Source organism: Bactrocera latifrons, unplaced genomic scaffold (assembly GCF_001853355.1).
Source record: "Bactrocera latifrons isolate USDA-ARS-PBARC rearing strain unplaced genomic scaffold, ASM185335v1 scaffold_189, whole genome shotgun sequence".
NCBI classification, from domain to species: domain Eukaryota; kingdom Metazoa; phylum Arthropoda; class Insecta; order Diptera; family Tephritidae; genus Bactrocera; species Bactrocera latifrons.
The window spans coordinates 438,536-459,513 of NW_017535396.1; the positions used below are offsets into that span (position 1 = coordinate 438,536).

At 35.2% G+C, this 20,978-nt stretch overlaps 5 protein-coding genes across 10 annotated transcripts in view; 3 read left to right on the top strand and 2 right to left on the bottom strand.

Annotated features, from left to right (window-relative positions):
* The window catches only part of LOC108967461 (mucin-4), a 37,716-nt gene extending 28,083 nt beyond the window's left edge, over positions 1 to 9,633 (top strand). For 2 of the 3 annotated variants that reach the window (XM_018930884.1, XM_018930882.1), the window contains 8 exons: positions 2,516 to 3,492; positions 3,555 to 4,333; positions 5,718 to 5,937; positions 6,000 to 6,268; positions 6,346 to 6,507; positions 6,585 to 6,780; positions 6,900 to 6,986; positions 7,129 to 9,633. In XM_018930884.1, the coding sequence (XP_018786429.1) occupies positions 2,516 to 3,492; positions 3,555 to 4,333; positions 5,718 to 5,937; positions 6,000 to 6,268; positions 6,346 to 6,507; positions 6,585 to 6,780; positions 6,900 to 6,986; positions 7,129 to 7,308 (2,870 nt within the window). In that variant the 3' untranslated portion in view covers positions 7,309 to 9,633. The remainder of the gene's footprint in view (positions 1 to 2,515; positions 3,493 to 3,554; positions 4,334 to 5,717; positions 5,938 to 5,999; positions 6,269 to 6,345; positions 6,508 to 6,584; positions 6,781 to 6,899; positions 6,987 to 7,128) is intronic. The other variant, XR_001993261.1, reaches the window with a different exon arrangement.
* Positions 1 to 16,201, bottom strand: part of LOC108967464 (U6 snRNA phosphodiesterase) — a 20,153-nt gene extending 3,952 nt beyond the window's left edge. Inside the window, exons 1-6 of one of the 3 annotated variants that reach the window (XM_018930889.1) lie at positions 15,927 to 16,201; positions 15,706 to 15,857; positions 15,461 to 15,641; positions 15,233 to 15,395; positions 14,989 to 15,177; positions 14,721 to 14,862 (exon numbers count right to left, since the gene is read on the bottom strand). In XM_018930889.1, coding sequence (XP_018786434.1) covers positions 14,992 to 15,177; positions 15,233 to 15,395; positions 15,461 to 15,641; positions 15,706 to 15,857; positions 15,927 to 16,066 — 822 coding nt within the window. In that variant the 5' untranslated portion in view covers positions 16,067 to 16,201 and the 3' untranslated portion in view covers positions 14,721 to 14,862; positions 14,989 to 14,991. Of the gene's footprint in view, positions 1 to 14,720; positions 14,886 to 14,988; positions 15,178 to 15,232; positions 15,396 to 15,460; positions 15,642 to 15,705; positions 15,858 to 15,926 lie in introns of those variants that run through there. The other 2 variants (XM_018930888.1, XM_018930890.1) reach the window with 2 other exon arrangements.
* On the top strand, positions 10,894 to 14,964 carry LOC108967465 (IQ and AAA domain-containing protein 1). Its single transcript, XM_018930891.1, has 7 exons — positions 10,894 to 12,632; positions 12,706 to 12,931; positions 13,124 to 13,307; positions 13,376 to 13,529; positions 13,603 to 14,357; positions 14,429 to 14,599; positions 14,775 to 14,964. Exons 1-7 carry the CDS (start codon positions 11,817 to 11,819, stop codon positions 14,938 to 14,940), a joined length of 2,472 nt encoding a protein of 823 aa, XP_018786436.1. The 5' UTR covers positions 10,894 to 11,816; the 3' UTR covers positions 14,941 to 14,964.
* A 101-nt stretch (positions 16,202 to 16,302) lies between the features above and the next one.
* LOC108967463 (metaxin-1 homolog) lies at positions 16,303 to 18,570 on the top strand. Its single transcript, XM_018930887.1, has 5 exons — positions 16,303 to 16,562; positions 16,780 to 16,926; positions 17,485 to 17,760; positions 17,827 to 18,222; positions 18,297 to 18,570. Exons 1-5 carry the CDS (start codon positions 16,482 to 16,484, stop codon positions 18,372 to 18,374), a joined length of 978 nt encoding a protein of 325 aa, XP_018786432.1. The 5' UTR covers positions 16,303 to 16,481; the 3' UTR covers positions 18,375 to 18,570.
* A 126-nt stretch (positions 18,571 to 18,696) lies between these two features.
* LOC108967462 (methyl-CpG-binding domain protein 2) lies at positions 18,697 to 20,851 on the bottom strand. Of its 2 annotated transcripts, XM_018930885.1 has the most exons (3): positions 20,636 to 20,851; positions 19,864 to 20,379; positions 18,697 to 19,370 (listed from the first exon to the last, which is right to left on the bottom strand). In XM_018930885.1, exons 1-3 carry the CDS (start codon positions 20,761 to 20,763, stop codon positions 18,881 to 18,883), a joined length of 1,134 nt encoding a protein of 377 aa, XP_018786430.1. In that variant the 5' UTR covers positions 20,764 to 20,851; the 3' UTR covers positions 18,697 to 18,880. The 2 variants fall into 2 exon arrangements, with proteins under 2 accessions (XP_018786430.1, XP_018786431.1); XM_018930886.1 differs by lacking the exon at positions 19,864 to 20,379.
* Positions 20,852 to 20,978: the final 127 nt, after the last annotated feature.

Here is a 20,978-nt window from a genome sequence, read left to right on the forward strand (position 1 = left end):
CTCAAAGGCCAGCTTCTTTACTTGGTATCTTTTTACTTAATATAGTACTACACTTACTCATTATATTCATGATCATTATCTGCAATTAATTTACTTTTTTTCGTAAAATTATGCTGATTTCCTAAAATGTGTGCAATTCACTACAAAATGTGAGACTTACTGCTGCAAATAATAATATTGTACTCAATATATGTACATAAAGTATTTGCATCTGCTCGTCTTTTCAAGCTGAGTCAACATTCTCAAAAATACATTTTTCACAGACAGCTATTTTGAAAAGCATATGTACTTGTTCACCATAAAAATTTTGCATATGCAACGAGTCTTATGAGCGTTCTTTCGGTGTGATACCCATACTTCAAGCCTCTTTTTGTTTTTAAATGTAACTTTCAACTTTCCGAAAATAATGTTAAAATATTTATTTTTTAAATTTTTTTTAGAATTATCGACAAGTGAAAAAATTTTACTGATTTAGCGATTACTTAAAAATATATCTAGAAAGTTATTYAATCAGGACTACCTAGACTCTCACTTTGATTTAGCCCTTCCTTTTTCTACTGAACTGAATCCATCTATAATTGTAATTGGACAAAGACAACTTTTTATAGGGACTTGCTACAATAACAAAAACTCTGTGGTAAACAATATTCGTACACAGCGCACTCGTAAAATGTGTTCTGTGATGGCGGAGCAAAATACATAAATAAATGTGAAAAAAAAGATAGCATGGGCACACTTTGCCTGTTTCATTGGCTAACACTTATCCACTTGGTTGTGCATTTAATGCAATTAATCACTTGAGAATTGTCAGCATCTGACCTTGACTTCGTACGCTGGACGCATGCGCTCGCGTTAATTTAACAAGTTAAACACGACAATGACTATGCATGTACGCGGCAACAATGAGATGGATGAGTGTTCCATATGCGTTGAGTATAGAATATGAATGACATAACTTTAGTATTATTACACTTTGTAGAGATGTGCTATCTTTGTTTATGTGCCAGTGGTTTATTATAATTATTTGAGTTAATATAAATCTTTTTACTGACTAAGTGCTCTTGTTRTTTTTGTTTTTATACTTATGTATGTATGTATATTCGCTAAAGCGGTTAATGTTATCAGTGTCTGAAGGGAATATGAGTCATATTTCCAGTAATTTAGTTGAAAGCAATAAAAGACTAAGCTTCACATTTCATTATTARAACTTTGTTTCACTTCTTAATTGAGTCTCATAAGATAATCATATTAGCGGATATGGTTCATATAGAGAACACCAGTTTTGACGAACTATTCTAAACCTCCATTTTCATGTATTTTAATATAAATTTTTACTATCGTTTAAATAGACTTCTGAAAAAATGCTTGTCTTTTAGTATGAGTCYAGCATTGACACGCTTCATACCCAACACATCCATAGCATCATGTGTTCAATCGATTCATAACTGATGCTGAAATCCTCCGCTATATCTATAATGTCAGCAGGGCATTTTTAAGCTTTAATTTACTTTACWCCTTTAAATTTTTCGATTTTAAAGTCATTGACAAAGTCGTTGTTCTATTTTTTTTTTATCAAACTTCACACAAACATAAACAAATTGCACGCACAGTTTATATAGGCTAGTCCGAATCAAATTTAATCAGATGGTAAATAAATATATGTTATTATAATGATTCAAATTATTAATTTTTTGTATATCACTTACTAGCTACTGTGATAGCCAGACTAAATTAAATTCCTTAGCAACTCTACAAAAGTGTGTATTTGAACATTTTGAGTGATATTGTATGTAATTTCCAAAACCGATAATGTATGCTCCGCATAATGCTATAAATCGACGTTCAGAAACAATTTTCTAAACTCATTCATTTATTTTACATGTAGCTGTGCATCGTACACAAATAACTGCGAACATACAAGTTTGCTTCACATCGTTACAATCTGTCTAGCTGKCCGCGTGACAGTCGATCCATTAAAAATGCTACGCTTTCAGCTAATAAGTCGCGTAAATAGAATTCCAGCTGCCGCATTAATTTGAATTCATTTAAAATTGTGAATCAAATTGAAATTAAATTGCAAATAAAAAAAATAATCACACATGAGAATAACAGTAGCATATCAAAAGCGCAGAGAATTCGCATTTGAACTTGAATTTTTATTATCACATTGCTATTAGCGCGGCTGTGGGACGGTAGTTTGAGCGACGAGAAGCCACCGGTTGGAAGTGTGGTTTAATTTATGTACTTTTTACGTAATACGTACAATATTGTTGTTGTAGGCTTTTATTTTTTTTCACATGTTGTAGTTAATTAACACAATAGAAGTATATTTCAACGAAAATGTAAAATAAGCAMTCAACAAAGTGTGTTTGGTTAGCTTTACCTTCAGGGATGTTAGACAACTTAAAAAGTGTTTACAAATATCGGATAATCATTCAGCATTTTAAACCAACAAAAAAAAAAATAACTCTTTGTAAAGCTCTTGAAAATTTTATCTTTAATTTTATACTTACAGGCGAGGACGCTTTAATTTCGAAAGAAAATCGTCACCCAAAAAGCATTAGTAAGAGTCAGCACTCGTTTAAGGAACTGCAGGCGCAGACAGAACAACAGCAATCGCCCACAACTGGCTTAAAGCTCACAAGCGCAGCAGCAGCAGTTTCAAATTCCCGCCGTAACACTAACGAAGTAACAGCGACTGCCGCAAATACCCAAATTCCAACAGACAGTAGAACACCAACGACCAAAGTAACCTCAGCAACTCAGCAAAAGCCAAACACACCTCAAATCAAACAACAGACAGTGCAACAGCTTAAACAGGTGCAGCAACTGAGTGGCCGCAATAGCAGTCACAATAATAGTAAACATAATACTGCTGCGATAGAATATCACCACAACAGCGTCGACGTTTGCAGTGAAGCGCCAACTTCAAAGAATTTCGCTAAACTCGTCGGTAGCGCCACTGCGGCGACTGGATTATCGTGTACACGTACAACAACTGGTGTAGTGCCAACGCCAGCGACGTCAACGGCTGTCACGCCGGCGTCGTCGTCTGCGTTCACAACCTCGCCAAAAGCGAGCAATAAAAAAGTGATGCACAGTCACGCCACGGCGACCCAACATAGCGGACAAACAACAGTGGTTGGTCATCATCGCGGCTTCTCGCAACCATCTGTGACAGTGGCGGCCAATTCAGCAGGCGATCCATGGTTTTTACAATCCACCGGGCATCAAATGCCGCCGACAGCGCCTTTGCGACATAATAAACGTCCCGCGCCGCAACCCAATCACGCTAACAGCGTGGGTGGCGCTGGCCTAGGAATTGGCGTTGGCGTGGGAACAGGCGGAGGTGGTGGCATTGCCGGTGCGGGGAGCATCGGTTTGGCGAACTCTAGCGGCGTTGGTGCTAATTTATTGCATCAACAGCAGCTGAGTCAATCGCAGCCTCACATTGTACCGCCGAATATTCCGCCGCATCATCACAACAATGTGGTAATTATTGTAGCAAATATTAGTGTGAATTATTGTAATTTGTTTTTGTTTATACTTTTCAGAGTCAACATCACAACGCAATCCATTTGTCCTCGCATGCACTTAATAGTCATAATTTAATATCGACCGCGGTTGGTAGCAATCATTCACCAAAATCACCCAATCAACAACAACAACAGCAGCATCATCATCATCAGCAGCAACAACAGCAGACGGCACAATTAACCGGCTCTACGCCACAGCCGCATGCACATGCACACGTTTTATCCACCTTTGCACCAACTGCCGCTAATTGTGCGCCCACGGGTGGTGTGACAGCTGCCGCGGTGGCCGCCGTCACACAACAGCAACAGCAGCACTTGCAGTTGCTGGCAAATGCTTCCAGCAATAGTAACAATAATCTGATGTCGTCCTCATTGAATGCGGCGCAGCATAGTGCCGCCTTATCGTTACATGAGCGCGGCTTACCACCAAAAAGTGGCGCCCATGTGGCCGGTTTGGGCGTCGGTTTGCACAGTAGCAATATGCTATTGCATCAAACACAAGCACCCACATCGCTTACGAGCAGCCAGCAACAAACGCAATCGGCGATATCGCTGAACACAGCTGGGGGGAGTAGTAGTGCTGGTGGTGTGGCTGCTAGTAGCGGTAGCTTAACTGGTACAAGCATGTCCACATCTTTGCACAGTTTTGATAGTGGCAGTTCGGCGGGCAATGCCTGGGCAAGTAATGCTAACGTAGCAGCGGCAGCTTTGCACTCACCCACTAACGCTTTAGGAGGCGGGAATCAACATCATTTACAACCTCAACGCAAATGTGAGGTTAAACTGAACGCAATGCCGTAAGTAATGCAATGCAAGGCAATAGACTTAGGCACATAATTATTGCTATTAAAATGAGCGGTAGAGCTTCAATAAATAAAATATAATTTAATAATTTTATTATAGCGATAAGCAAAGTGATTGCCTATTGGAAAAGTACTATTATAAACCCACGTCAACATAAACCTCGGCAACCTCCTCTACCCACATATCTCTAATAACGTTCCTTTATTAAATTGATAGCCACTAAATCTGAATACCTATAAAGTGGACACACGTCATCCGCTTATATCTCCTCTTTATCTGTAAAATTGTGAAAGCATTATGGTATTTTATTGGTTTTGTCTAATATATTGCTATGTAAGTATGTATTTATATATACATACATACATCAACTTTTGTATATAAAGCCAAGGACCCTGTGTATCTAAACATCACATTAGCCCAATGAAAATAAATGTAAACTTGTCAGATCACTTAGGACTTTGTTATAGATATTAGAAAGGGTCATATAAATAAATATAATACCTTGGACAATAACCCATATCAAATTTCATAAAGGTATTTTGTCAAATAAAAAGCAATTTCAATACAAGGACATGATTTCGTTCGTTCAGTTTGTATCGCAGCTAATATGCCAAAGTGGTCCGATATCGGTTCCGGCAAAGGAGCAAGTCCCTGGAAAGTAAATAACGTATTAAAAATCTCAGATCGAAATCTCAAAAACTAACGGACTAAATCTTGTATGCACAGACAGACGGACATGGTTAAATTAGATCGGCTAGTGYTGATAATTGAATATATATTTTTAAATGGTATCCGACACTTCTTTCTGAGTGTTACAAACTTCGTGACAAACCCAATATTCCCTGTTATGGGCATAAAACGCATCGCATTAAATATAGTTGGTGAGCATGACTTCTGACCAACAATAACCCTGGTGCTGGGAAGTTGATAACAGGACCGGCATATATTTGAAAAGTTTTTATACAACTACAGCTCCAACATTACTACAACTACAACACTTTCCTATTCAAATATTATACTATATCTTATCAACAATAATGGCATACGCAAACGCAAAATCATGTATGTAGTGTAATATCGTTTCTGTTTGGCATTTAAGCTTCAGCTCCCTCTTTGGTAGTGTAGAATACTAAAATGTCCAAGTCAAAAGTAGGAAAATACCTGAAACGCGATAAAAAGCAACAAGAATCACTGTTGATTGTTTCCCGGTATGTAAGCCAAATCTAGTGACGTCTTTGTTGTAGCAACATTTATCATATTAACTACTGTTGCCACTAGTGTTATAGACTTGCCTACCGCTATTTTCTTTTCGCAACACAAATTTGTTCATAAAAATGTGTTTTTTTTTTCTAATACTTAATTATATGCTTCGATCAGTTGGTTCCATGGCAGCATAACACGCGACGAAGCCGAACATCTATTGCAACCACGCGAAGACGGTCTCTTTTTGGTGCGTGAATCGACGAACTTCCCGGGCGACTATACGCTATGCGTCTGCTTTCAGGGCAAAGTGGAACATTATCGTGTCAAATATTTGGGAAATAAACTAACCATCGACGATGAAGAGTATTTTGAAAATCTGGGGCAATTAGTTGCGGTAAGACTCATTAGTACTACTCACTTCAATTTTACGCACTAACTATTTGTCCCAAATTGTAGCATTATGAAGCTGATGCCGATGGCCTTTGCACACAACTCATCAAATGTTTACCCAAGCAGGGAAGACAGGAGTTCTGCATTAATTCAAAAGATTTCCTTGATAAGGGATGGGTAATACCGGAGGCTGATTTGCAGCTACGCGAAAGCATTGGCAAAGGCGAGTTCGGTGATGTGATGTTGGGTATATTGCGCAGTGAAAAAGTCGCCGTTAAGATGCTTAAGGATGAGGGCGCTGTGCAAAAGTTCTTAGCAGAAGCCTCTGTTATGACGTATGTTTATAAATAAATTATATGCTGGTGTTTGCCTTTAACACAAAACTATTTTATTTTATTTTTTCACTCAACAGTACATTAGAGCACGAAAACTTGGTAAAATTCATAGGTTTGGTGTTTACCAGCAAACACATTTACTTGGTAACGGAGTATATGAGCAAAGGCTCGCTGGTCGATTATCTACGTTCACGTGGACGGCAGCATATTACGAAAAAGGATCAAATCAATTTTGCCTAGTGAGTATGCAATGCATCTTATATATGTACATATCTATATTATTATTATATAATATTATTTTTTTTTTGTCTTGCAGCGATACCGCCTCCGGCATGGAATATTTGGAAGCTAAAAAAGTCGTGCATCGCGATTTGGCCGCACGCAACGTACTTATTTCCGAAGAGTGCGTTGCCAAAGTGTCCGATTTTGGTTTGGCGCGTGAAGAATGCTATAATCTGGATGTGGGCAAATTGCCCATAAAATGGACGGCGCCAGAAGCGCTCAAGAATGGTGTATGTAAAAATTATATATTTTATTAAGTAGTATGTAAATAATATTTGTCTATTTTAAATAACATTCAACTTGTACAAGCATTCAAGCATTTACACAATTTTCACATTTGTACCTTTAGCGTTTCTCCAACAAATCCGATATGTGGAGTTTTGGTATTTTGCTATGGGAAATCTATTCATTCGGTCGAGTTCCTTACCCCCGCATAGTAAGTATTCACGATTTAACTTATTCGAGGTTTTTTTCCAAAACAAAATTAAGCTAAAAACCTAAATCATGCGTTATTTCAAATATTAAGAGTTGTTTAATGTTTATTTATTTATTATTATTATTTTTTCGTGGTAACCTAGCCCCTCAACGACGTCGTCAAACACGTTGAAGTTGGCTATAAAATGGAAGCACCCGAGGGTTGTCCACCAGAAATCTATGAGATGATGCGGCAGGCGTGGGACTTGAATCCCTCGAAACGTCCAACATTCTCCGAACTGAAAGTTAAATTGTTGCACCTGAAGAACACTACACCAGCGTGAGAACATAATTGCAATGCACTACGAGTGTAGGGTGTGACAGTCAAACAAACTGGAAACAGCAAACATTTAAAACAATCCAATCCAATCGAAGTGAGCAACTTAAATTACCAAGTAAWAAACACACACATACATATATATTTATGAATTATGATTAATATTATTTAAGGTTAGAAACACTAAGGCAAGGTTATAAATTAAAAGAAAGGGACATTTATTGGTAAGCATAAAATTGTAAAATGTTAGATTTCAGCAATTTATTTGTTTTTATTTGTATTGTTTTAAGTAAATATATTTGCAATTAAATTAAGTTAAAAATGTAAGAATAAGCTGGGTAACACACTTTTGAACGGCGTTGTAGTAAATACCTATTGTGTAATAGAAGGCAAATGATAGCGCTAGATTCGCCAATGCACGTGCGTACCCATTGAAAATTGAACGATAGCAGCTAGTTGAAAAATTAAATGTGAATTAAAAATTAAATTTAAAAACTACATAAATCAAAAAATTATAGTATAGAACATAAAATAAATATAAAAATTTGTCTAGTTTTCATGATTATTTATATGCGTATATTTGTTTTAGTTTCTAATTACAATAACTATGTAGTGCTACAGCACTATTTACTACTACTATACTACTATTTAACACTGCTGCTACGACAATTCTATGCTAAGTTTACTTACGTTATTTATACGAAGACACATTAGCAAACACACACACACATATACTATGTGTTTAATCCATATTTTTTTTTTATAAATATGTAATATTATTGTGAACTTGTGGACATGAATGTAATAAAATGTTAATTTGCTTACAAATTATAGTTTGAAGAGAGTATGTGAGAACTTGAAGTGACAACAGGAAATGAGCCAGCAAGCATTTCATGTAAAATTAAACAATTACAGGTATAAGATGACTCAAATATTCGCACATGACAGCCACACAAAAGTATAAACAAATACTACAGAATTCTTTCGTAATTCAAAATTAGCAGAAATAAGTTTTATAAAAATTTAAGGAAGGAGTATAAATCACATCAACTAAATTTTTTTTTTTAATAATCTTTGACATAAAAATATTGATTCTATATACAAATATATAGCTCAACTATTATAATCATACGTCAATTTGAATTTGAAACGAAACGATAAACAAAATTTGATATTAAATTACAATTAGATAGCTGTGTAAACAACGCAAAACCATTTCAAACTTTGAAACCATTTCTCTGATTTCAATTTATGTACTCAAATATTTGTTTCGAACTGCTGCTGATCGTTACCCAGATGTTTATAAATTAATCTGCTGCTACTACTAATTTTCTTAAAAAAAAAACGTATGTATTCTCTCTGAATTGTCTTGTCTCTTCGCTCAAGTTATACTYGTTTACATAACTCTGCTGTATAAATGCGTTGCTTGTGAAACAAGCAAAGTGAATAACTATTTAAGAAAAATTTATTTACATTATGTAAAGGGTTTCCAACGACAGCAAAAAACCACACATATACATATTTACATACAACTCATCCTCATATCATGATCATACAAACACTTATTTAACATTAATTAATTTAAACAATTATGTAATTATACGTGTTAAGAGTATATGTACATAACGCATTTCATTTAGATGYGTGTATTTGTTGATTTGTTTTTACGAAAGTTTAAATTCAGTAATTTAGTGTTTCAAGTCATTGTTTGGGCAACAGAAAGCAAAACTGGCAGCACAGATCTACATAACTTACTCTTACTACTATTCTAACTATTTGGAAAGGTGTTATAACAAGCTATTTTATACCACATACAAACACAGATACAGTCTCGGCATAAGATTAATTTCGCAGAAAACATTACAGAAGTACATTTCAAAATTATCAGATTGAGTAGTTACAGAAAACATTTTAAAGTCAAAATTAAACTAATAGCGTTACATAAAATTTGCGCTTCTCAAGATTCCGCAACATTTCCAATATTGTGTTCTCAATAACACTAAACGTTTTGTTTGGAACAAATGCAATTGATTTATATTATCATTCACAACTAACTAACGAATTTCACATTGCTTTACATTCTTTGCTCATTGCATTATAAATTGGTGTTATACCCACTGTCTTATAATTTAATTAGCTTCTCCAATTTGTATAAAATTTTTAATTCAGCATTAAGTCTATATGTATAAATATATATCTGATCTTATGGTTGAGTTCTCAGAGTCTCAGTTAAGTTAGACGGAAAATTACTTCAATATTAATCCGATAAAGCGCCTGATTATCAATATATGTTATATGTTAAAAATAAAAATTCTTTGATTTTTATATTTGAGATACTGTTTTTTTTTTTTATTTCCATTTGCGTTTTAAGATTGCATTTGAAAAAAAAACTATATATTGGTAAAAGGTCTAATAACCAATATTTCTGACTTGTATACAAACAAAACCGAAGAGAGAAAATTGGGGCCCAGGGAGGATAGAGGGTGCATGCCCGCTAATCCATCAATTTATTGACATAATAATTTGTTTATCTAGGGAAAAAATAAAATTTATTTAATTTTACCATAGATATATTTTTTGSTGGTGTTACATGTGAGAAATTTATAACTTGATACTGATCGGGCAAAACATCCATAAGAAACATTGATGTAGATCTGATATACATAATTTGATTTTATTTTTTCATTAATGTTSACCGCTGAGAACTCTGGAGGAGCATAATTTTAAATTATGATAAATGCAATTAYTGTTATGAAATTATAGCAATTGGAGAAAAGAAATGGCACACAATTTTCGCTGAGCATCGGGCCCCACTGAGAGYTCTATTCCCGCCTTGAATTGTTCCCGAACTCCCCCTCTCTCTCCTTCAATAGTTGTAAACATTAACGCCGAAACCGTACGACTCTCTTTAATTATTATATTTTACAATAATAGTTACGACAATCAATTGCATCTGTTCGCAAAAACTAAACTAAAACTATTTACTATCTGACAAATCTCTTTATTCAATAGCACATTTAAAACAAACGGAATCTTTGAATTTTTGCCAGTTGAACTGTGGAAGAATTGGATTACAAAGCAAAAATTAAATATAAAAGTAACATGTTCACATACCAAATATATGTAAGCATTCATACAACATTACTTTGAAGAGTGTGTGTAGTACGGTGAGGCAATAGCAAGCAAAATGTGCATGAAAAGCAAATAAAGAGATAAGTAAATATCACAGAAATGAAATCAAGAGAACATYGCATAAACAATAATTATATACCTATGCATATATACATATAATATATAATATAAAACATTTGTGTAATACATAAATAATAATTAATACAAACCTACATGAATACGTAGAAGTACATAGACATTTATAAATACATAAATTACAAGTATCTATATACACATATATACATACATACACTATCATAATAATTCACTAATTGTTTAATTAATATTAAATTAATTGCTTAGATTATACAACTAAAACAATAATACACAAATTAATAACTATATTCAATATGATGACAGTGACAATGTGAAAAATTCAAATAAATTAAAACAAACAAAAATGAATATGAATTTTGCCTCTTCTTATAACGGAGCAAGTATGCACTATTGAGAGTAACTTACTGATCGTATTCACAAGATCCCTGGAATGGGTCGTGTGTTTTACTACATGACAGACATTTTTTTCAAATCTCGATCGTCGCTTAGCGGTCAATACTAAAACTTCAATGGATCTATTACCAATAACTTAAAGCGTTATGATCCTCTGTCTTCTTATTTCCATTATCATTATTTTACCTACGCAGTATTTAAACAGCACAAGTTTGTAGATGTAAGAACTCTGCCAATCACGCAGCAACTATGTGAGCCTCCTTTACATGTATTTTACACTAAAGTTTTGGAAGATTTATTTTTCACCATATTGTCGGAATTACGCATTTAATCCGAGAGCTTAGAAACATTACCTTGTATGGATTGACTGTGAAACAAATCTGGGAGAAAAGTGGATAAATATTTAGTGCTCTCAACTTTACTTTTATGTACAACACAACAAGATAGGTTTTCAGTGATCATACAGGCTTTATACCGTACTGGTTACTCCCGCCTCTTCGAAAGTATTGCCCGGAAGTCTGCAAGGTTAGATCTAAAAACTGCAACGATTGGATCTTTCCAGTTGTTAAGTTTTTGTAAGGCCAAATTTTATGATGTCTAAAGATATAAATAATTAGATTTAAGAAAGCTATGTATGTTAATTAAACAAGGATACCAAAGAACATGGATGAAGTTCAACTTACAACCCATTCGATTTACGTAAGGAAAAATCTGTGGTATACTAATGGACGTCAAGTCTCTTAGTTACCATCATTGTCATGGATGTTTGCAGTTATTTTAGTTACCAAACAAGTTCGCTTTTAACGGCGCTAAGTTTTTCATAATCATTASATTTCAAACTTAATTGTGCTGTACAACGTTTCAATTATCGTTTTTATCTTTTTGACGCGCGCCATGTCCAATCACTATTACAATGAGCTTTGGCATCAAACACTTCATGAAATTGATCTTCTGGCAGTCGTCGACGAACAACAAGGTCAGAATTTCGAGACTGCACTGGCATCAACACCGCCGGATTTGGAAACTGTGACTGAGCCAAAGAAACTCATACAAACCACAGTCTTTGAGTTTTATTTACGTTACATCGGTATAGCCAATCGATTAGAGGATATCTATGACAAAATGGTACAGCCACAAAAACGCCTCTTAGTGCGTAAGCTACTCGACTCTTGTTTGGGACGCGTTATMGAGCTCAAGCACGATCTCGTTAATATTGATCTAATGGAGTTCAGTTACAATGATGAAGTTGTCGTACGCCTTCAATTAACACCCGACGATACCCAATTGCATATTCCGCGSTATTTTCTACGAGAGCGTCGTCAAGAGATCGAACAACGCAATCGTATCATGCACGAAATTCTTGTCAAGYTAGGGTGGCTAGAGGAGCATCCCAGTGATGAGAAACTAACCGAAATCGAAGCTATACGGTTATTACAGATGCATGAGCGTGCACGTCAGGGTCGACTTCGGGCACATTTCATGAAAGAGATACGAATGCTAAAAGATAAAGGTAAGACTGAGGAGAAGGGAAAAGAGCGCAGTGATTTGGGATTATTAGCTGCAATGAAGATACAAAAAGTATGGCGTGGCCATACGGCGAGACGTATAACGCGTCGACGAAAGCAGGAAGAAATGATTTTGATCGGCATGGTACCACCCACAGCTGCAATGCTAAAAAAWCGAGCAGAAAAGGAAGAAAAGTTAAATGAGGTATAACAAGCAAAGTGTTGTAATTGTCGAAAATGTGTTGTAGGTTTGCATCTCAACATTTATTTTCGCTTAGATTTATGAACGTCGCTATGCAACGCAATCAGCTTATAAACAACAGCTCGAGTCATCTCTAATAACCGTGCGAGAGGAAATCAAGTGTAAGCAKGGCGCTGCAATTACCGAAGACATAACCGATGAATTACGAACCTGGATAAAGGAATGCTATGAAAAAACAGGAAAATTGCCTGAATTCCCAAGTGAAGAACAAGGAGGATCACTGCATATATTTAGTCGACCAGGTAGGGATATTGGGGACAAAATATAATCATAATCAATCCTCAAAGACCATAGTGAACGAGTTTTAGAGGTTGGTTATTTATGGCACTCTTGGAACAGTGCATTTAACACCGACCTTTAGAAGACCTTGCGGATTAGATTAAAGCTTCTTAAACCATTTTATTTTATGTGTGGTTTTTACTGGCTTACAATAGGCACAGAAAGCGAGCTAAGTCGTTCCTCGGCGCGTTCTTCGAAGGAGTCACGTAAAACCAAGGATAAATCGAAATCACCGGCTCGTAGCGGTGACTTAAATTTCAATGACACTCAAGCGGATGGGGAAAACTTTCATCCTGGACAATCTGTGTTTCTCGCAGATATAAAAACTGCAATTGAAGAGTAGGTCCTACATTGAGCTAATAAAAAATGTACTGTTAAAAAATGTTTGCCTCAAAAATATTAACTAGGTTCAATGAAGTTTGGCGAAACAAAGATGAGAGCGGCAATCTCTCACAGTCTCAATACGATGATATGATTTACAATGAGAAATATTTAGAAATAGAATTAGAGTGTCGACGCACAGTCGATGAGCTAATGCGACAGGAATTGGAATTATTGCAGGTACATAAAAGACGAATATTTTTTTTTTTTTAAGTCCAGTTACATTTTTCAATTGTACTAATTTATGATTCAGACTGCCATTGGCAAAAAGGCCAAAAARAGYAGCAAAAAGACTCGACGTTCAGGTAAAAAAAGTAAAAAGAAAAAGGAAAAAGATCTTACCCCTGATCGTACGACTGAATCACTTTATGAGGAGCTGGTAACTAACGGCATTATACGCAAATATCCAGAAGTCCGTCTCAGTCAATATATAGGAGATAAGGCTTTGAGTGAACGCTCCGGTACGAACCCATCCGCTGGAGATATTCGTCAAATTCTCATCGAATACTGTATACTGCCACTGGGTTCAGAGCCCATACGCAATTCCTGCCCACTTATACGTTCGATTTTACTAGCTGGTCCACGTGGCTCTGGCAAGAAAGCGCTGCTGCATGCTATCTGCACTGAAGTCGGTGCTGTACTGTTTGATCTAACACCCGCCAATATAGTGGGCAAATACCCAGGAAAATCCGGCCTAATAAAGCTTATACATTTGGTTTCGAAGGTATCGCGTTTGCTGCAACCAGCGGTTATATATATGGGTGATGCAGAGCGTCCATTCATGAAAAAAGTGCCCAAAACAGATCGTACAGACCCGAAGCGCTTGAAGAAAGATTTACCACGTTTAATAAAGACTATTGCTCCAGAGGATCGTGTACTATTCGTGGGCACATCGAATCTACCCTGGGAAGCGGACCAAAAACTCTTACAACAAACTTACAATCGTTTCATTTATATACCTCGACCTGACTATGGCGCAAGATCGAGTGCTTGGAAGGCGCTAGCCAAGTGAGTGCATTGAGAATGCAAGATTTTATTAATATGAAGTTAATTGATATTTATATTTACGTGGGGTTTAGTGAATACACTGGCGGCTTATCTACTTTGGATTACAGTGTTTTGGCAAAGATCTCCGATGGCTATACGATTGGCGCTATTGATTCGTGCTTAAAGGAAGTCTTAACGTGTAAGCGGAAGCTGCAACTTCGTACGCAACCTCTAACACATGCCGAAATTATAAACACTTTGAGGTTATTATTCTGTACTTCCATATTTCAGAGAGAAATACATTATCGTACAAAATTAAATATTCAATTCATCTACATATTTTTATTCATTAATATAAACGAATTTATAAATATGAATATATACTAGATGCGTAAATAATTAAAAAATTACATTTTTAAAAGAACTTGCATTTTTCAGTATGCGTGATCCAGTTTACCGCGAAGAGGAAGAAGCCTTTGACAACTGGTGGTCTAAAACACCACTTGGACGACGCTATGAACGTGCGCTAGAGATGGAGGAGGAAGCGCGCTTAGAAGAAGAGGAAAAAAATGCCAAACAAAGCAGTAATGGCAAGAAAAAGTGAACAAGAAAAGTAAAATATTTTTATACAGTTATATTTATTTTTACTTACCTTTCACTTAAGTTTAAAAATGAACTCCTTATTACCACTTTTGCAATTGATTTCTTTAACAAATAAACTGAATGCATTGCTTTCACCCAACACCACATTTATAGCAGACTCTAGAGTATCCAAGTATTCATTTAGCACAGAGACTTTATCGCCAAGACACCACAAAAAGCTAATATGAAATGACGGTTCCTACAAAAGTTTCTTGATGATTATACCATATATACTCAATTGAATACCCACTTACTTCATAGAAGCGTTGAAGTCTGTATTCTGTCATTACAACATCCACTTTCTCCATTAGCTTATGAACTTTATCGTAGTGCATATTATCAACTTTAAGTGCAATAAACGTACGTGTACGTTCAGCGTTGGTATAAAAGTGTAAGCGCCGCAAACTGATAGAAAATCTTAAGAATTTAAAATTAAAATAACTTAGTTTACATCCAATCCGCTTTAAATTCTTCTAAACTACCTGGCATTAATTTCTAAAGTTGTTCTTAGCGACTCGACGAATGAATCGATGTGATGATGTTGTAGCACAACCGTCCGACTTAAGCTTATATGTAGATCTTCTATTGCATGTAAATCTTTTATTACATCAGYTAATACATCTTGACTTACTTCCTGTATATCTTCCAACATTTCGGACCGCACTAGAGCAATTAAAATTTAAATTGTTATCCATTGTGTGATGAAATATCATTGAATATTGGTTGCCTGGTATATGCACATAGGTCGCCCAATTCCCACGTTCATGTTTGAAACTACGTATGCGTCCATTGTGTTTTTCTGGAATATCTAAATGTGTTTCGTTTGGCACAGAGTTTGCAGGCTTTGCACCTAACAAGGACAGTGCGCAAGGTAAAGTTCTATGTAAAAAAAATATATTGATACTTAAGGTTATAATTACAATAATTATAAATAAACGAAAAGCTTACTTCTTTAGTTCGACATCCGGGGTCAATCTAGCTATCTTTGATTTAGGTCCTGAGATTTCTTCTATCTGATTCGATGTTTTGTGGCAATCATCAATACTCTCGTCAGATGAACAACTGCTATCATAATTTACCAATGCCATTATTCAACGTAGGTCACGAAGTAATTTATATTTAAGTTCCTTAAAAGTACAAATTTAATAAATTTTCACATTTGGTGCTCACTTTAGCAGACAATGTAGATTTATACATCTCAATATATAATACATTCTCTGTCACGGATGTTTACGAATTGTTGATACGGCAATAACACAAAAACTTGCATTTTCTAACACTATATTATATTCCGTTTACTTTTTGATTAAAATCAGCTGATTTCGTTTCGTCTTAACCTAGCAAAATTTTCGGTACTCATCCATTCGCGAACGATTACAAGACAAGTTATCAATCAAATTCTTTATTTAGCTGTTTAGTGAAAGCAAATTAAAAAATTTATACGCATATTTGAAATCGTAAATGCATTATCAAAGTAGTGGGGTGTGTTAGACAATTTGCGAAATGCATTTAGGAGGTGTTTTATATGTTTATAAAGGAGAGTGGGGTCTGCCGTCCATTGACTTTGATTGCCTACGTGCTCTGGTAAGAAATATAACATCGGCGCCCACAGACAATCACTCCATGCTTTTAAGATTGAAAAAGTTGCATCACCTTGACTACACACCGAAGCGTTGTGCTTTTTTTTTATAACTTTTACCAAGTAATCGCTAGAAGTTAGCAAATATTTCAATATAGATTCATTTTGTATATGAATGTATATAACCTTTTATTTACATATGTTCTCGTTGTTATTTTCTAGTGTTTAGTTAAATTTACACGATGCCCGCTGGAAATTGACACCAATGCTAATCCTATWCGCTCAAGCACGGGTAAATTACCGTACTTGCAGATTGGAAATAAAAGGTTCTGTGGCTACAGAGAAATCAAGAAGCTTTTGGATAAAGAGGTAAGTTGTGGATAGCAGAACAAAAATAAAAAGTAACAGTGATTAAGAGTAAGCAAATTATTTGTTAGCGTAAGAGGAAAGTTGGTGTTTTAGAATATATGGCGCCAAAATATACATTGTTTTATTCATTGTTTGTAGTCACGAATATATATATATTGCAATGAACATTGTTACAATTAGCGTTTACTTTAAATATTGTACTGAAATAATAATATCAATAAATCAAAGAAATTCTGGTTATATGTTAAATTTAAAAAAATCTCGGCAATGTGTGCTCATCATATATTTTTAAACACTTTCGATCATTTATCCTTAACAGGTGCTCTTATATTTTAACAATACTAATTATAGCCCTATACATACATTAAAATTCTTTCAAGTTGAATACAGTAAAATCCTTTGTAATATTACAATTCCACCAATATCAATTTGCAAGTTATTAATCAAATTGAAATAATTGAAAACTTTGAACATAGTAATGTATATTTAATAATATATCCGTTTGATATTTTTTAAACTTATTTGAATAATTTAAAAGCAATTTTTTACTCACAATAGGGCTACCCGATAGATGCCAATCTGCAAGAAAACCACAAGTTGCTTTCACCCGCTTATGCCAATTGGGTTTTCACCAACCTTCATTCATACTACTATTATTTTATGTTCGGCGAACCTAACAACTTTGATACTACGCGCAGTCTGTATGCAAAAAGAACAATGTTTCCTTTCAATTTCTTTTACCCAAGCAGTTATCAGAGGGAGGCCTGTGATATTGTTATGGTGATGGGTGGTTTCGACCCGCGCGATAAGCTGGAAAATCATGATGGGGACTGTGTAAGTATGCCATTAATAGTTTTATTATGAAAAGGCTACAATCTTTGAATTTTATGTTTTTTACAGCTCATCGCAAATGCGAAAAAGTGTGTCAATCTGCTTTCAAAAAAGTTAGGAAAGAAAGTATGGTTTTTCGGTGATGTCTTTAGTGAATTCGATGCTATCGTTTATTCGTACTTATCGGTACTTTTTAAAGCCACACTGCCCAATAATCCACTACAAAATCACATAAAAGGCTGTCAAAATTTAGTGAATTTTATTAATCGCATAACAAAGGACATTTTCAAAAATGAAGGATTCAATTCACTGAAAGCCATTAAAAGTCAATCATCCAATGATCCCCTACTAACAGCAACAGAGCGGCATTTCTTGGAGTCCGAAAAGAAAACTAAAGTCTTGGCAGCAATTGGTGCAGTCGTGGCTATGGGTACATTTGCCGCTTGGCGTGGCGTTTATAAGCAGGTATCTTTTTTTATTTCATTAATGTTTTCATAGGCGTATTAATGCCAATACAATTATTAAATTTTCTAATTTAGTTTTCAAATTCCCGGCGTTATTACGATGGCTTAGAGTATGAAGATGATGAAGCATTGGAAGACGATGAAATGGATTAATAATGAAGTTATTAGGAAAATAATTGCCTTCCAAAAAGCAAATATTCATGCACCTACCAAATTTCTATGATAAAGTATGTTTAGTAAGCTTTCTCCAGCTCATTCAACCAAAAACATTTAACTACCGCCAACTGTTATACAATATAGTCATTTTAAGTTTTAGTTTAATAAAAGAATAGGAAGATATATAAGCAGTTTTAATGTTTGTTCAATTATTTAAAATCCACAAAAGTATTGAACAATATACTTTGAGTATGGATATCATAATTGCTTGCAAAAAATTCTTGTTATTCACCTAACTTCGTAAAGAAAAAGAAAGCAATTAGATTTGTAATGATGTGTTTATACGAAGACATAGTTTGAACGCTTCAGCGCATAATTTAAAAACACTAAATGTCATACGAAATACCGCTTAAAATTCTACTTGGTTAAGTTATTAAAASTATTCTAGTTTATACTTATGTAWGTATGTTTGGGAGCAAGATATACTTTTCGGGACATTTAATTCATGCTTTTAGCGCATCCTGCAATTTCTTTCTAGCTACATTAACTCGATCCTCTTGTCGCCGTATGTCGTCATCCGACACTAAAACTGCTTGCATAAGCGGTTGTTCGGGATTCAAAAATGCTGTTGCATTTTTATTCATCTCAGTCTTTGTTGATGCTTGACCCATTACTGGCACATTAAGCACATGAAGAGCTGTAGCCAATGATTGTAGCACTGTTTGCTCATTAACATTCGGTCCAATAGTGCGTATACTCTTCGGTAGGACAATGTCATCAAACTCTTCACCGGTAGGATGGCATGCACGTAAACCTTCTAATCTTTTCTCCCAAAACATTTGCTTCGGTTTCTCTTGGCCGCTTGCCTGTTTAGTGTTGTCATTACGGACTTTAGTATGCTCATGATTTCGAATTACAGTAACTGGTTGTTTGAAAATCGATGCAGTCTGTCGTATAGGTGGCACCAGAGAGGCATCTGTGCGCGGTGTGCGACTATATAAAAAAAGTATGTAGAAGTTAATTCATTAATTTTACTGAAACCTGTGTATTTTTAGTCCATATGGATGCTTGATATCTGTACATAGAAAAAAATCAATTACACGGAGTTATTTGACTAGGTTCATGCACTACGAGAATGCATAATAAACAATATTACAAAAATACTTAAATTATAATGCAAATATTAGCAGCGAACCAGATAAAAGCACCGTAGCAGCAAAGGGTGAGGACATAACTTCCTAAAAACTTGCCAATAAAATTCAATATTAAAATTGTATCCAATTTACTGTTTCAATTTAAATTTTCTTCTTAGACTTTGCCAATACAGGCAGATTGGTGAACAATCAAAATTAATAACACTTATTACAACAGAATACACATAATGAACATGCAAAACAACGCGATTTTTTAATTAACTTCAACACGGATAACAATTTCATATTCATCTTCAATCATATTAACTAAAAAAATGACTTTTCGGCACTACCTGAATTCTAATTGCTGGCGTGAATTCGCTGCTGATGTAGTTGCAGCACCACATGCGCTCGATGGGGCACAACCGCTACTAATGACATTTGAATGCATGCCTTGTAACTGATGGGTCTGTGACTGGTTCTGAATTTGAGATTGGGATGGGGACTGCGCTTTGAATTTGCGCTTTAATGTATGAGATGTTGTTGTTGACATTAGTGGTTGTAGTATGTTGGCATTTATTATAGTTGATTGTGAAGAATTTGGAGAGGAACATACGGATAGGGATAAAGTGTTACCACCACTGTATTGTGGTGGCGGTGGCGGCATTGAAGTATTATCATTTCCACTTGAACCGCCACTAGTTCCGCTGCTATGATTACTTGTGCTACTGCAACGGAAAAGCGAAATAGATGGTGGTGGCATATGACGTACGAATTTGCCGCTTTGAAAATCAAATGCTCCAATGTCAATGGCATCACCCAGACATCGTGCTAATTGTGGCTTGCTTTCAATTTTTTTACCGGTCGGGCTGCTTATTTTGCAACACATTATCAATAAGGACAACGAGGCATTAATGGGATGTGAAATGCGTGCGGGATTTTATTTGTATACATTATTTTGGTTGAATATTTGTGTTTTAGTGTATAAGCGCAGAGGGAAGTGCATTGCACAGGTGTAGAGGGTGAGTTGAGGGTTGATGAGATTTGGTAATAATTAGATACAATAAATTATTTTAGACCATTTTTTACTGCACTAATTACTAAATGTAAACTTTTCTATATTACCTGTAATAGTAAACGTCGACTTTGCCAGCTGATATACCAGACTTGCGAAGAACTTCCTCTCTTTGCCAACCTTTTGGCAACGAGTTGCAATCGATGCGCTTACGTTCAATTGTAATACTTGAATTCATTGATACTAAATGCTTTCAATTTTTATAGAACAAATCTACAAATTTGATTAACAATAAAAGCGTCTGCAAAAAATTCTCCTCAAGTTGTCAAAACTATTTTATTTTTTCTCTCTTATGAAGTATACAGAGCGAAACTTCAGTTAAGTTGGTTGTGATTTTTCGAAATACAGAGTGATTTGGCCCTTTTGAATGATTTTAAATAAATTAAATTTTTG

What these genes read in the sequence shown, in the direction of transcription:
- LOC108967462 (XM_018930885.1), bottom strand. Translation starts at nt 20,763, where the DNA reads ATGAATTCAAGTATTACAATTGAACGTAAGCGCATCGATTGCAACTCG. An exon ending in GTCGACGTTTACTATTACAG is followed by an intron (nt 20,380 to 20,635) that starts GTAATATAGAAA and finishes CAAAATAAGCAG; the next exon opens with CCCGACCGGTAAAAAAATTG. An exon ending in CGCCAGCAATTAGAATTCAG is followed by an intron (nt 19,371 to 19,863) that starts GTAGTGCCGAAA and finishes TTTTTTATATAG; the next exon opens with TCGCACACCGCGCACAGATG.